General features: G+C 42.5%; 1 protein-coding gene across 4 annotated transcripts in view; it reads left to right on the top strand.

Annotated features, from left to right (window-relative positions):
* Positions 1–8: 8 nt before the first annotated feature.
* LOC129045182 (cytochrome c oxidase assembly protein COX15 homolog) overlaps positions 9–15,338 on the top strand; it is a 37,278-nt gene continuing 21,948 nt past the window's right edge. For 2 of the 4 annotated variants that reach the window (XM_054503564.2, XM_054503566.2), the window contains exons 1-7: positions 32–205; positions 2,425–2,606; positions 4,606–4,728; positions 5,015–5,201; positions 8,049–8,216; positions 11,096–11,177; positions 13,691–13,845. In XM_054503564.2, coding sequence (XP_054359539.1) covers positions 116–205; positions 2,425–2,606; positions 4,606–4,728; positions 5,015–5,201; positions 8,049–8,216; positions 11,096–11,177; positions 13,691–13,845 — 987 coding nt within the window. In that variant the 5' untranslated portion in view covers positions 32–115. Of the gene's footprint in view, positions 206–2,424; positions 2,607–4,605; positions 4,729–5,014; positions 5,202–8,048; positions 8,217–11,095; positions 11,178–13,690; positions 13,846–15,338 lie in introns of all 4 variants that reach the window. The other 2 variants (XM_054503563.2, XM_063670139.1) reach the window with 2 other exon arrangements.

Raw genomic sequence — 15,338 nt, 5'->3', positions numbered from 1 at the left:
CAGAGAAGGCGGGGCTCCCGCTGCCCGACCCGGAAGTGCTTCTCTTTTCCGTGGCGGAGGAGGGAGACCACAGAGCCCTGGGTTGTGGAAGAGGTGGCTGTGCCCTGTCATCAGTATGCAGCGATTGCTCTTTCCGCCGTTGAGGGCCTTGAAGGGGAGGCAGTATCTGCCGCTCCTGGCTCCTAGGGCAGCGCCTAGAGCACAGGTACCGCACTGCAGCAGACCCCGAGTCTCGGGAGCGGGGATGGAGTGAAAGGGCCGGGATAAAGATAATGTAGAGCCCCACATCACGTTTCCGGAGCTCCTTACAGTGCACTCACAACGCATTTCCTTGTGTTCAGAGCCCCTAGGTTCAGATCTGGACCATTGACCTGCTGTGTGGTATTGGCCAAGTTAATTAAACTTTCTGTTTTTCAATTTCCTTATCTGTAAAATGGGGATAACAATACCTACTTTAAGGTTTGTTATGAGGATTACATTCTTTAATATACATCAGGCCTTTAGCACATGGTAAAAGCTGAGTAATTTTTACCCATATAGTTTATTTTTGCTTAAAAAGTTCCAAGTAGTCAGGTGAGGAAGTATAACTGCATCCTACAGAGAAGGAAATTGAGGCTTAAAGTTACTTTTCTAAAGGTGACTCAGTTAATCAGAAGTAGGAAACCGAGCATGGATCTTTGGACTCATAGGGGTATAGACAGAAGAGGGCATGCATTTGCTTAACTAGTAATTATTGAGTGGTTATTATATATTAGGAACTGGAAAAAGAAAGATAAATATTATAAGACTCCTGCCCTGGAGGAAGTCAGTTTATTCATTTGTGAAATCCTTATCATGGTCTCGTTACATAAAGGAACAGTGTTAGAAACAAAGCTAGCAGAAGGGAGAGAGCAAGACTGACCAGACACTGCCACCCCAAAGCTCATAGTTTAGTGGGAGATACAAACAGATGAACCTGAAGGTAGAGTGATGTGCTGCATAACAACATTTTGGTCAACAACAGGCCACAGATACAATCATGGTCCCATAAGATTATAATGGAGCTGCCTTTCCAAATGTACCTTTTTTTTAAAAAAAATCTTTTTCTCTAAATTTCTTTTTTAGATACAGGGTTTTACTTTGTCACTCAGGCTGGAGTGCAGTGGCATGATTATAACTCACTGCAGCCTCCAGCTTGGAAATCCTGGGCTCAAGCATCCTCTTGCCTCAGTCACTTAAGTAGCTAAGACTATAAGTGTGTGCCACTGTGCCTAATTTTTGAAAAAATAGAGCTAGGGGGTCTCGCTACGTTGCCCAGGCTGGTCTCGAACTACTGGACTCCAGTGATCCTCTCACCTTGGCCTCCCAAAGCCTTGGGATTATAGGCATGAGCTGTTGCACCTGGCCCCATTTTTAAATCTTTTATACCATATTTTTACTGTAATTTTTCTATGTTTCGATAAATACCATTGTGTTACAGTATTCGGTACGTAACATGCCATACAGATTTATAGCCTAAGAGCAATAAGTCATACCCTATAGCTCAGGGGTGTAGTAGGCTATACCATCTAGATTTCTGTAAGTACTTTTTTTTTTTGAGAGATGGAGTCTCACTTCGTCGCCTAGGCTGGAGTGCAGTGGTGAGACCTTGGCTCACTGCAACCTCTGCCTCCCAGGTTGAGGTGATCCTGCTACCTCAGCCTCTCAAGTAGCTGGGATTACAAGCATACACCACCATGCCCAGCTAATTTTTGTGTTTTTGGTAAAGATGGGGTTTCACCACTTTGGCCAGGCTGGTCTTGAACTCCTGACCCAAGTGATCTCCCTGCCTCTGCCTCCCAAAGTGCTGGGATTACAGGTGTGAGTCACCACACCCAGCCTTTAGATTTGTGTAAGTACATTCTACGAGGTTCACACAACGATGAAATTGCTTAAGAACGCATTTCGCAGAACATGTGCCCCTGTTGTTAAGTGATGCTTGACTGTACATTACAGCATATTAAGGGCTGTCCAGTGTGCTGTGGGAGTGACCTATTGCAGACCTTGAAGAGCCTGGGAACACATCCCAGAGGAGGTGACATGTAAGCGGAGATCTGCAGTAGGTATTAATCAGGGGAAAGGAAGTGTACAAGCCAGAGAGAAATCTTTAAAGACCTAGAGGTGAAAGAAAATATTCCATATCTGTAAGTAGAGTGAAGTCTGAGGGAAGTATTCAGAGATGAGAAGATTCATGTAGTTGGGGATAGGTTTGAGTGAGGCTAGATTTGAAAACCAATTGGAAAACCAGCTGGAAGGTTGATGCAGTAATCCAGGTAAGAGATGATGACTTATCAAGACATAGCTGTGGGGATGCTATGGTACTTCACACTAATCAGAATGAGGTTGAGTGTGGGTAGCAGCCATTCCCTGTTTCTCCAGTTGTAATTTGTCTATCTTGGTCTTTAGTGTGACTGCATCAGGCGCCCTTTGAGGCCAGGGCAATACAGCACCATCTCTGAAGTAGCTTTGCAATCTGGAAGGGGTACAGTGTCCCTTCCCTCAAAGGCTGCTGAGCGGGTGGTGGGCCGATGGCTCCTGGTCTGCAGTGGAACAGTGGCTGGAGCAGTTATTCTTGGTGGAGTAACTAGGTGAGTAATTTGCTCATAGTGAGTCAGGTATTTGGATCATCAGTAGAAGCACAGGTTGACTGAGGAGAAAGGAACTTTTTTTTTTTTTTTTTTTTTGTTGAGACAAAGTCTCACTCTGTTGGCCAGGCTGGAGTGCAGTGGTGTGATCTCAGCTGACTGCAACCTCCACCTCCTGAGTTCAAGCAATTCTCCTGCCTCAGCCTCCCAAGTAGCTGGGACTAGGCGTGCGCCACCATATCTGGCTAATTTTTTGTATTTTTAGTAGAGACAGGGTTTCACCATGTTGGCCAGGCTGATCTGAACTCCTGACCTCAGGTGATCTGCCCACCTCGGCCTCCCAAAATGCAGGGATTACAGGCATGAGCCACAGTGTCCAGCTGGAGAAAGGAATTTTACAGAGCATCTAGTCTAGCTCCCTCATTATACAGATGGAGAAACCGAGGCCTTAAAGAAGGAACATGTCTGATGGCTTTCCCTGCCATAGAACAGTTGAGTGTTTTATTAGTAGGAGCCTTCTATAAAGACTGGTTTATGTCTTAACTGGTACCTATGCATTGTTTATGTATCTTTTCTCTTTCAATCAGAGTCCAAGTTTGTCTCAAAACTTTTTTTACAGTTTGTTTGAATTAAACCCAAAGAAGTTCTGTACATCACAATTGGTTCATGTTTCTTAGGTTTGTTTAAATCTATGAAGAGACTATAGATTTAGATACTCCTCTCTTTCCCCCTCTTTTAGTTGCTGAGGAAACTCGAGTCATTTGTCCTATGGTTATGCACAGTCTAGATTTTGCTGATTGCATAACTGTGTGATATTTAACATGTTCCTTTGTCCCCTCTATTTCCTGTGAATGAATAGTTGCTTGATCAGATTCAAATTGGGGATGAGGGAGCAAAATACTTCAGTAGGTGAATAGAACATTCATGAATATCTGGTGTCTATGATAGATGTTAACAGCCATTAATTACCATTGCCTAGATCCATTATTTCATTAGCATAGCAAAATTATAATATTTTATTAGCTCAACTCTAAAAAGCTTTCCCTCATCATCAATTTGGATATCCCAAGGTATAGTTTGTATAGGAAAGGCAGGATAAATACTTGATTCTTCTTTCCCTTTATTTACCAATTTTCAAAATAATAAATTGGTCCCCCAAATCCTCCAAAGGCAACAAATAAAGCGTTTGAATTTTTAAGGCTCATTATGAGATCATAGGCTCAAACACACTTGATAATGTTTCAGTCCGTTGTGATAATGGTGTTAGTGATTTGCTCAGATTGTCTCATCTTTAGTCAGTGGGCATCTCCTGAAATTGGCTCTAGTGACTTTTTGGCAGGGCCCTAATTACCTCTGATAGCTTCCTTACTTTCTAGTATGACAAGATGTTCCAAGCTCATCTTGTACATTTCTTGCCTCAGGCCTAAAATCAGCCTTTTACTTTAGGAATCCTAATTCCTTTTGGTGAAAAAGTTTCTAGTTTTAATCAAATGTGTCTTCCTCAAATTCTCTTCACATTCCACGTCCCTTATTTCAAAATACCTTATGTGTTATATAGGTTGTTATGAGCAAGGGCAACAAATTTGAATTTTATTGTCTTTAAATTCACCCAAGAATCTAAACCTGTATACATGTAACAGATCTCTTTTCCCTAGGTAAGGAATGTTGGTTATGCATTTAGAACACATTTCTTTAGCTGTAGGGGTTGATTTTGCCTGTCGAGGAATGCTAGTGAAAGGAAGAATTGGGGGGAAAAAAAAAAGAATTGGGGAGAGTTGAATAAAAGGATTGAGAGAATATAAGGGTAAATAAATTTTTACCTGATGGCAGCTGTTTCTGACAAAATTCTAAGCAGTAAGAGAGAAATGTCTCAAAAGAGGAAACAAGGAAACAATGTGTTTACCTTTAACGAGGTTAAGTTCAGATCCACTTCTTGCTACTAAACCTTTTGTGAGTAATCCAGCCTCACGCATATACCCCAAAATTTCTTTCCTATCCTAAGGTTGACAGAGTCTGGCCTCTCGATGGTAGATTGGCATTTAATAAAGGAGATGAAGCCACCTACAAGCCAAGAGGAATGGGAAGCAGAATTCCAAAGATACCAGCAATTTCCAGAATTTAAAATGTAAGTATTAGAGAAAATTAGGTAAACATCCCAGTAGGCCCATTTGATCTTTTGCACTTAAACCCTTCAGAATGGTTAGATTATTTTATGATCTTCGGTTCAGTTATGTTTAGTCAGCTTGTCTTCTAAGCCTCCAAATCCAAAGTCATCCTGAGGTCACTGATGAGGAAGAGGGCAGACCTACCAAGTTGCAGGACTGAGAAAGAAAGTTTTTGCATTCCGTAAGAAAATAAAAATCAGAAGGATGTTTCCTCCTCCTCCTTTTTTGACTTTCCATTTCACCCAGCTTGAATCATGATATGACACTGACAGAATTCAAGTTCATCTGGTACATGGAGTACTCACACCGAATGTGGGGTCGCCTTGTAGGCCTTGTGTACATCCTGCCTGCTGCCTACTTATGGAGAAAGGGCTGGCTCAGCCGTGGCATGAAAGGACGTGTTCTTGCTCTCTGTGGCCTCGTCTGCTTCCAGGTAAGATTTATTCAAGGTTGAGAAATCAGAAATGCTCTCAGGAGCTTCCTAGTTGGCAATTTTTTTTTTTTTTTTTTTTTTTTTTTTTTTTTTTTTTTTTTGAGTTGGAGTCTCGCTGTGTCACCCAGGCTGGAGTGCAGTGGCGCATGATCTTGACTCACTGCAAGCTCCGCCTCCCAGGTTCACACCATTCTCCTGCCTCAGCCTCCCGGTAGCTGGGACTACAGGTGCCTGCCACTACACCTGGCTAATTTTTTGTATTTTTAGTAGAGACGGGGTTTCACCATGTTACCCAGGATGGTCTCGATCTCCTGACCTCGTGATCTGCCTGCCTTGGCCTCCCAAAGTGCTGGGATTACAGGCGTGAGCCACCACGCCCGGCCCCAGTTGGCATTGTTTTTAAGGAAATAATCTCTGAGGCACTTTAATAGAGTAGGTAAGAGCATGCATTTTAGTGTCACAGGCCTAGCTTCAAGCCCCAGCTCTGACACTTAGATTAAATTACCTAACCTCTGAAAGCTATGATTTCTTTACCTGTAAATGGGGATAATAACAATGCCACCATGTACAGTTGTGTAAATATTAAATGAGATAATCCATATTTAAAGTACTTAACTTAGTGCCTGGAATCAGTAAGCACTCAGTAGTATATTTTCATGTGCTGCAAGATGTAGTTTGTTTCCCATCATGGGTGTCTCCCTAGGTTCTTGTCTCTTCTCTTTTTCTAACTTGTCTGCTATAGGAAAGTGGGATCCCCATGCTAGAATGCTACAGAAGCATACAGGAAAATTCCAAAAGAGAGAAACACTTTGTGGGATGAAGGATTGTAGAATACCCTGTAGCTGAGAGATATTCAGATATAAATGGCAATTAAAATCATGTAAGTTGAGCGCCTCTTAAGGAAAGACTCCCACAGTTAACAGGTTAGTACTGCTAGAATGAAAAAAAAAAATTTGGGTGAAACAGCCAGAAATTAAGAGAGAAGACACACAGGAGTATTTGGGTCAAGGTTTAGAGATCCTAAAGGAGATTATCAGGGCATCAAAGAAACATCATCAAAATTTAATCAGGAGGAAGCTAATTGGTTAATTTAACTCAGAAGTGGTAAGAAAATGAGCCAGTTAGAAGGGATTAAGGCCGGGTGCAGTGGCTCACACCTGTAATCCCAACACTTTTGGAAGCCAAGGTGGGGGATCAGGAGTTCCAGACCAGCCTGGCCAACATGGTAAAACCCTGTCTCTACCTAAAATACCAAAATTAGCTGGGCGCGCTGGCGTGGGCCTGTAGTCCCAGCTGTTTGGGAGACTGAGGCAGAAGAATTGCTTGAACCCAGGAGGCGGAGGTTGCAGTGAGCCAAGAGGTTGCACCACTGCACTCCAGCCTGGGCAACAGAGCAAGACTCTGTCTCAAAAATAAATAAATAAATAAAGAAGGGATTAAGGAGGGAGATGAGAGAGAAGAAATAGAGGCAGCAGAAACAATAATCAAAGTCTAATAGTAACCAGAGAAAGGCACATAGAACAAAATGAAAGTTAACATTTTAGAATTAGAAAAACAAGCCAACACTGAAAACAGACTATTAGGGAGGCAGAAATTGAAGATGTCAGATAAAGTATGGGAGAAGAAAGTGGGCTAGTGAATCAACTGTGTACGTCTTCATCTTTCAATGTCTCTTGCAGATGAAATCAAGGTAATTAGAATTTCCAGGGTAATCTTGAAAGGGGAGAGAAATGCCCAAAAAGATTTCCTGAAGAGTATATATTTAGAAGTGGCAGAGTCTACCTCTTTGACCTGATTCTACTGAGCTGGGCAAGTGGGAGTGAAAGGGCTGTCTTATCTCATATGATTGGAACTGACAATTGTTTGGTTAATTGAAAAAGCCAGTTAAAGCAGAGAATCATAGAGTATGATACATAACATAAACTTTTAAACTTAAATCTGTACATTCATTACCAATTTTTACAAAATCAAGGCCTTTTCTTTGACTATGTATCCCCAGATTGGCATTCAACTGCAGGTTTCTTATATCCCCATAAACTGTGGTTTTGCTTAAAGAGGAGTGGGAACTTAGATATTTGCAAAGCGATCTGCATGCAAAACCTTATTGATTTTTATGATTTTCCCCTGAAACTTTTATAATTGTCTTATTCCAACTTAACTTGACAGTAGATGTTTTTAAGCATTTACCTTTATTAAGTTTCTCCAAAACATTCAATCTAGTTTTATGAGATATATCCATGGACCTTTTTTTTTTTTTAAAGCTCATCAGCTATTGTTAGTGTTAGTGTGTTTTATGCATGGCCCAAGACAATTCTTCTTCCGGTGTGGCTTCTGATCGAAATAGTAGTTAAGTATTAATGGTGATATGTGAAGAATTGTGGATAAATCATGAATCTTGGGACACTGCTTATTGGAGAGGGTATGGAAAGAGGAGGGGTGGGGTAGAGAGTACTCCTGATAGCTCATTTCCTCAGTAAAGTTGAATAGATCAGGCTGGGTGTGGTGGCTCACGCCTGTAATATCAGCACTTTGGGAGGCTGAGGCGGGCGGATCACGAGGTCAAGAGATTGACACCATCTGGCCAACATGGTGAAACCCCATCTCTACTAAAAATACAAAAATTAGCTGGGTGTGGTGATGCACAACTGTAGTCCCAGCCACTTGGGAGGCTGAGGCAGGAGAATCACTTGAACCCGGGAGGCGGAGGTTGCAGTGAGCCAAGATCCCACCACTGCACTCCAGCCTGGTGACAGAGCGAGACTCTGTCTCAAAAAAACAACAACAAAAAAGAAAGTTGAACAGATGATTTTAACTTGTTTTGTTTGCTTCATCTCCTGGGGGTTCTAGGGTCTGTTGGGATGGTATATGGTGAAAAGTGGACTAGAAGAAAAATCAGACTCCCATGACATCCCTCGGGTCAGTCAGTACCGCCTCGCTGCCCACCTGGGATCAGCCCTGGTTCTTTATTGTGCCAGCTTGTGGACCTCACTGTCACTGCTACTCCCTCCACACAAGGTAAGAGTTGTGTGCAAATATCTGTCTTCAAGACCCCGCTTTCAATTCTTTTGGATATATATCTAGAAGTAGAATTGCTGGATCATATAGGAGTTGAATATTTTGCCAACATTTTCTATTGGCAAAGGTGAAACAAATTGAAAAATAGAGTGGGAGGGAGTACCAACAACAAGAAATATCCCAGTTGCTTTACCTCTGACTCCCAGAAGGGATGGTGGATGGCAAAGTGAGAAAGATCAGAACAGAGGTGTTTCTGAACTTCTGGTGTGGACAAGAGCCATATTGTTTGTTAAATGCGGACCTGCCAGTTAAGTCTAATAATATAGTAAACCTTAGTGATTTTGTCTGAAGTATTTTTCTGTCTGCTGATTAAAGGAAAGTACTAGTTTTTCATTTTATGCTTTGATTTAAAAGCAAGGTATAACATTTTTTGGGGCCTTCATTAATAATAGAGGTCCCAAGACACCACACCCTTATAGGACATTTTTTTCCCCTAGAATTTTTTTTAAAATGAGTCTTGGTCAGGCACGGTGGCTCACGCCTGTAATCCCAGCACTTTGGGAGGCAGAGGCAGGCAGATCACCTGAGGTTGGGAGTTTGAGACCAGCCTGACCAACCTGGAGAAACCCCATCTCTGCTAAAAATACAAAATTAGCCAGCCGTGGTGGCGCATGCCTGTAATCCTAGCTACTCGAGAGGCTGAGGCAGGAGAATTGCTTGAATCCGGGAGGCAGAGGTTGCAGTGAGCTGAGATGGCACCATTGCAGTCTAGCCTGGGCAACAAGAGTGAAATTCCATCTCAAAAAAAAAAAAATGAGTCTTATATTAGGTATTGAAATCATTGGTTGACCTGAGTAAGCTGTTCTTGGAGAAAAGTTTGAGATGACAGCAGGACTCTTGAGTCGAATCATCCATTAGGTACTTGGAGCTAGTAGCTATATCCCAGTAAGGACTGGACGTATTGTCTTGGCAGTCATTCCCACAGAGAAGCCAAATTGGGTTGAAATATTGATACAGTAGACAACCACTGAATAATTCCACATCTGAAAAATAAGGAATTATTTGAAAGTCTCCTGACTTTCAAAGCCAAACTTCATTTATTTATTTATTTATTTATTTATTTGAGATGGAGTCTTGCTCTGTTGCCCAGGCTGGAGTGCAGTGGTGTGACCTCGGCTCACTGCAACCTCCACCTCCTGGGTTCAAGCAATTCTTCAGCCTCAGCCTCCCGAGTAGCTGGGACTACAGGCGCACACCACCATGCTCGGCTAATGTTTTGTATTTTTAGTAGAGACAGGGTTTCACCATGTTGGCCAGGGTGCTCTTGAACTCCTGACCTCAGGTGATCCACCCACCTCGGCCTCCCAAAGTGCTGGGATTACAGGTGTGAGCCACCGTGCCCGTCAAAGCCAAACTTCTAAAATGAATTCATTTTAATTCAGACTTCTAAAATGAATTCATTTTGCCTGCATCTATAGCTGCTGCTTCCTGACAATCTATTTCTTCTTTTCAATCCCTGTAATTATCTTCCTCACCCAACCCAATACGTACATACACACTCACACATTTACCCACACTTACACATAAACCCACACACTCTTGCTACTGAAATTGTACTCTTAAAGGTTACTGATGACTTTATCAATTGTTTTTCTCTGTTTGTTTAGATTCACCTAATTACAAAAAGGATTTGAGATGCTAGCCAATGAGCCATATAGTGCTATGCTGTCCAATACAGTAGCTACTAGCTACATATGGCTATTTAAATTTTAACTAATTAAGGCTGGGCACGATGGCTCACACCTGTAATCCCAGCACTTTGGGAGGCTGAGGTGGGTGGATCGTTTGAGGTCAGGAGTTCGAGACCAGCCTGGCCAACATAGTGAAACTCCCATCTCTACTAAAAGTTAAAAAATTAGCTGGGCAATAGTGGCATGCACCTGTAATCCTAGCTACTTGGGAGGCTGAGGCAGGAGAATCGCTTGAGCCTGGGAGGTGGAGGTTGCAGTGAGCCAAGATTGTGCCACTGCACTCCAGTCTGGGTGACAAAGTGAGAAAAAAAATTTTTTTAATGAAATAAAATTTATTTACATAAGCTTTTTGTTTACTTAAACTTTATATTTAAATAAAATTAATTTTTTATTTAATTTTCAGTCATACTAGCCATGTTTCAAGCTCTCCTTAGGTAGACTGTAGAACTTTTCCATCATCACAGAAAGTTCTATTGGACAGTGCTGATATACTGTCCTATAATATGTTAGTAATGATACCTAACTTTTCATATAGTAGAGTGTAAGCCATTTGAGGGTAGCATAGTCACCTGTTTATAAAGTTCTTATTCATATTTGATGATTCACTTATTAGTATTAGAAGTTGGTAATAAGAATAAAAACAAATTTTGATTTTATCAAAAACACTAAATGCAGGAATCTCTAAGCACTTTATGCAATTTTGATTCTGACTATATTTGCTAAACACTAATATCACACACATGAAAATCCAGTCCTGATCTTAAGCTACATCCTTTCAACCGTGATGAAGCATTGTTTCCTGAATAATGTAAATCATTCAGTTTTTGAACAGATACATAATGAGTATCTATGTGCCAATCACTAGGCTAAGATTGCTCTAGTAAAAAAGATGGCAGCTCCTGCCTTCACAAAACTTATGGGGTAGAAGGGAAAACAGATAGTAATGTATAATTACAATAAAATACAGTGCATGTTGGAACAGAATATCTGCCGGTAGTACTTAACCTAGTCTAGGGGTCAGCGAAGATCTGATCTTAATTTGTCACTTGGGTTTGGCCTTGGAGATCTTTGCTGCCTCTCATTGTTCCTGCAACACAGTTTAACTGAATGATTTTTTTTCTTATTTAGATGCCTGAAACCCGCCAACTCCTACAGTTGAGACGATTTGCTCATGGAACAGCAGGTCTGGTGTTCCTTACGGCCCTCTCAGGTAGGACTCAGCTCGTCAAAGATGACCTGTTTGCATTGCACTCTAAGCTGGAACCTCTTGCCTAATGCTTTGCCCCTTCCTCCTGCATCTTTATATTTCCTTTTCACATCTGTTTCTCTCATTCTCACTATCTTCACCCTCTGTTTCCTGTTCCTTTCTCTCTTCCAAAAATTCTAGTTTACTGTCAATTGAACAAAAATATTGAACATCTACCTAGATCCAGATGGCCTAGGTTCAAATCCTGGCTTCACTACCTGTGAACTATATGACCTTTGCAAGCTCTGTAACCTGTCTGGGACTTAGAGACCTTATCTATAAAATGGAGATTACGACAACAGTATGACTGCTAAATGTGAAATGTGTAGAATAGTTGTTGGCATGTAGCAAAGGCTACATAAGTGTTAGCTGTTACTATATATAAACATTATTGTTATCATCACATTACATCAAGATGGGTCAGACAAAAGGCTTGCCCGCAGAGATGGTTGCAGGTGGAGAGTTCATTGGCACAGAGAGACCAACACAGGATTTTTTCATTCTTTTTTTTGAGACTGAGTCTCACTCTGTTGCCCAGGCTGGAGTGCAGTGGCTTAATCTCAGCTCACTGCAACCTCTGCCTCCCTAAATCCAAGTGATTCTCGTGCCTCAGCCTCCCGAGTAGCTAAGACTACAGGTGCACAACACCACACCCAGCTGATTTTTGTATTTTTAGTAGAGATGGGGTTTCACCATGTTGGCCAGGCTGGCCTTGAACTTCTGACCTCAGGTGATCCACCTGCCTTAGCTTCCCAAAGTGCTGGGATTACAGGCATGAGCTACCATGCCTGGCTGTTTTCATACTTTAAACCACACTTCCACCTCTGCTGCTCTCATTCTAGAACTGCACTATCCAGTAGAAGAGCCTGTAGCCTCATGTGGATATTTAAACTTAAATTAATTAAGGTTAAATAAAATTTAAAATTTAGTTCTTCAGTCACACTAGCAACATTTCAGATGCTCCACAGGCACATATGGCTAGGGGCTAGTATATTGGATGGCACAAATATAGAATACTTCCACTCTCACAGAAAGTTCTATTGATAGTACTGCTCTGGAATAAAAATAATATTGATTCAAACCAAGAGAGCCACCCAACACTTTTATTTTTGGCATAAGAGCATGAATTTTTACTTCATAAGGGACATTTAAAAAAAATATGGAGTGGGTTGGGCATGGTGGCTCACACCTGTAATTCCAGCATTTGGGATGCTGAGGCAGGTAGATTGCTTGAGCCAGGGAGTTCAAGACCAGCCTGGGCAACATGGTGAAACCTCGTCTCTACAAAAAATACAAAAATTAGCCATGTGTGGTGGTATTCACCTGTAGTCTCAGCTACTCAGGGGGCTGAGATGGGAGGATTGCTTGAGCCCAGGAGGTCGAGGCTGCAGTGAGCCGAGATTGCACTGCTGCACTCGAGCCAGGGTGACAGAGCAAGACCCTGACTCAAAAAAAGAAAAAAAGGCTAGGCGTGGTGGCTCATGCCTGTAATCCCAGCACTTTGGGAGGCTGAGGCAGGCAGATCACCTGAGGTTGGGAGTTCGAGACCAGCCTGGTCAACGTGGTGAAACCTCGTCTCTACCAAAGGGCGGGCACCTATAGTCCCAGCTACTCGGGAGGCTGAGGCAGGAGAATTGCACGAACCCTGGAGGCAGAGGTTGCAGTGAACCAAGATCATGCCGCTGCACTCCAGCCTGGGGGACAGAGCCAGACTCCGTCTCAAAAAAAAAAAAAAGAAAAAAGGGAGTGTGACCCAAACATTTCTGGATTTTCTTTGATAATAAATAATGGATCAGACATCCATTAATTCATGAATACCCTCTTTATTTGTTTATCCAGGATTTAGTTTATAAGTTTTGGGATTTTTCTCACTTCCGTGTTCAGTCAACAAATATTTATTGAGCATTTGGGGAAGACAGATAATGCACAATAGAAACATAATGTGCTAGATGATATTTAGTGCCATGAAGAAAAATAAATTAGGGTCAGGAGACAGAAAGTGGGCTAGGGGAGTGCCATTTTATATAGGATCATCAAGAGAAATCTCTTTGGTAAGGTGACGTCTGAGTGGAAGCTGAGGAAGTAAGGGAGTCAGTCATGCAGACATCTGTGGGAGAGCATTTCTAAAATAAATCAGTAGCACTCAGTGGCGGGGTGAGGAGGGCATCAAAATCACTAAGGGAATTTTTCTAAGCTAATAAGCCTCTCCCCCTCCCCCCACACCACAGCCTCTACTCCATTTCTCTAGAGTAAACAGAATCTTGGGGTGGGAGCAGGTAAGGATGCAGAGATTTGAAGTTTCCTTGGTGATTGTGATGTATCTTCCCTGTTGGAGAACTCCTGTTGTAGATCTGTCTATTATTCTCTGACTGTTCCCTTAGTTTAACTCTGGGATAACAGACTTTTTCTATGTCAGAACTAGTATTTGGTCTCTTCATCCTCTCATTTTAATAAATACCATTTACCTTGGAATACAGGCGCTTTTGTGGCAGGGCTAGATGCTGGGCTTGTTTACAACTCCTTTCCCAAAATGGGAGAATCCTGGATCCCGGAGGACCTCTTTACCTTCTCCCCCATCCTGAGGAATGTTTTTGAGAATCCCACCATGGTGCAGTTTGATCACCGGATTCTGGTAAGTGTAGTTGGTGGTTACCTGCCAGAGAGCACAGGAGCCTATCATAGGCTTTGGGGTGTCAGTGAAGCACTGATGGCAACACTGAGAGGGTAGAGCAGGAACTGTATTTCCTGCTCTCTTTGGAAGAAATTTTAGGACCATTTCTCTAATCTAATGTCTTTGTTCTCATTATTCACCCCTGTCCCCCTACCCCCACCCCAGCCAAATTCTAGCTTTCAGGACGTTGCCAGCTTCTTAAAGTTCAAATGTGCCTTTTACCACTTGGCAAGTGATAACCTCCCTCAATCCTGCATGTACCTAGAAAGTCATTTCAGCAGAAATGTGGTTGAGTAGAGAAGCGAATGTGGAGACCATAGCTGCTAAGCACGTGGCTCTCGGAGCTAAACCAGAAGCTAAAGGAGCCAGGAGCTTCACCAGTACTTTTCATTCTATTTAAGCTAATATGTTTTGAGGGTCTGCTATGGGCCATTCAAAGATTGGCTTGGAGGCCTGTGTGTGATGAATTGGAGCGGGGAAAGATGAGCAGTAAGGAGACTATGAGAAGCATAGTGCTGCTGTGCAATGCCAGGGAGAGTGATGGAGATGGGGCCTACATGGTGGGAGTGGGACTTGAGAAGAATGATGCATTTGAGAGAGAATTTAAAGGAACAGAGAGGCTGGGCACAGTGGCTCACACCTATAATCCTAGCACTTTGGGAGGCTGAGGCGAGAGGATTGTTTGAGCAGGAGTTTGAGGCTGCAGCGAGCTGCGATCACGTTACTGCATTCTAGCCTGGGAGACAGAGTGAGAGCCTGTCTCTTAAAAAATTAAATTTAATTTAAAAATAAGAGCACTGGGCGCAATGGCTCGTGCCTGTAATCCCAGCACTTTGGGAGGCTAAGGCAAGAGGATCGCTTGAGCCCAAGAGTTCAAGACCGGCCTGGGCAACACAGGGAGACCTCATCTCTACAATAAATAAATAAATAAATAAATGAAAAGAATTAATAAGATTGGCTGTCAGGAATAAAGGTGAAGAAAGATCCAGTGAAATCCCAAAGTTTCTTCTACAGCATGCTTGAAACATGACCTACAGGGATGGGACCCTCGGAATGAGTGTGGAGCTAGAGGTGGGAGGATGTCTTCAGATGGAGGCATATTGAGTGTGAGATGAGAGCAGCACATCCACAGAGAGGGGGCCAGAGGGCTCAGCTGTCCAACGGGGGCTGGGCTGAGGCATGTTCCCTGGTGTGGGCTGAGTCCCCACCTGCACACAGTATTTTAGCATAAGTAAAGCCTGGTTGAAATTGTCATTGTGGACAGCACTGAAAAGGAAACGAAGTGAAATAAATGTAGAAATATGATAGAAGACATTCTCCCTGATACCGTGGGAGAGGAAGGGGACCATTATTGCCAGTCCTGGACCCTTGTTCTGAAGAGATAGGAATGAAAATGAGACTTTAGGTCTTTTTTAGCACCAGCTGGCAGCACCAGCACTTTTCTCCACTCACAG

This window comes from Pongo pygmaeus, chromosome 8 (assembly GCF_028885625.2).
Source record: "Pongo pygmaeus isolate AG05252 chromosome 8, NHGRI_mPonPyg2-v2.0_pri, whole genome shotgun sequence".
Taxonomy (NCBI): Eukaryota; Metazoa; Chordata; class Mammalia; order Primates; family Hominidae; genus Pongo; species Pongo pygmaeus.
This window is presented reverse-complemented; position numbering and strand designations above follow the sequence as displayed.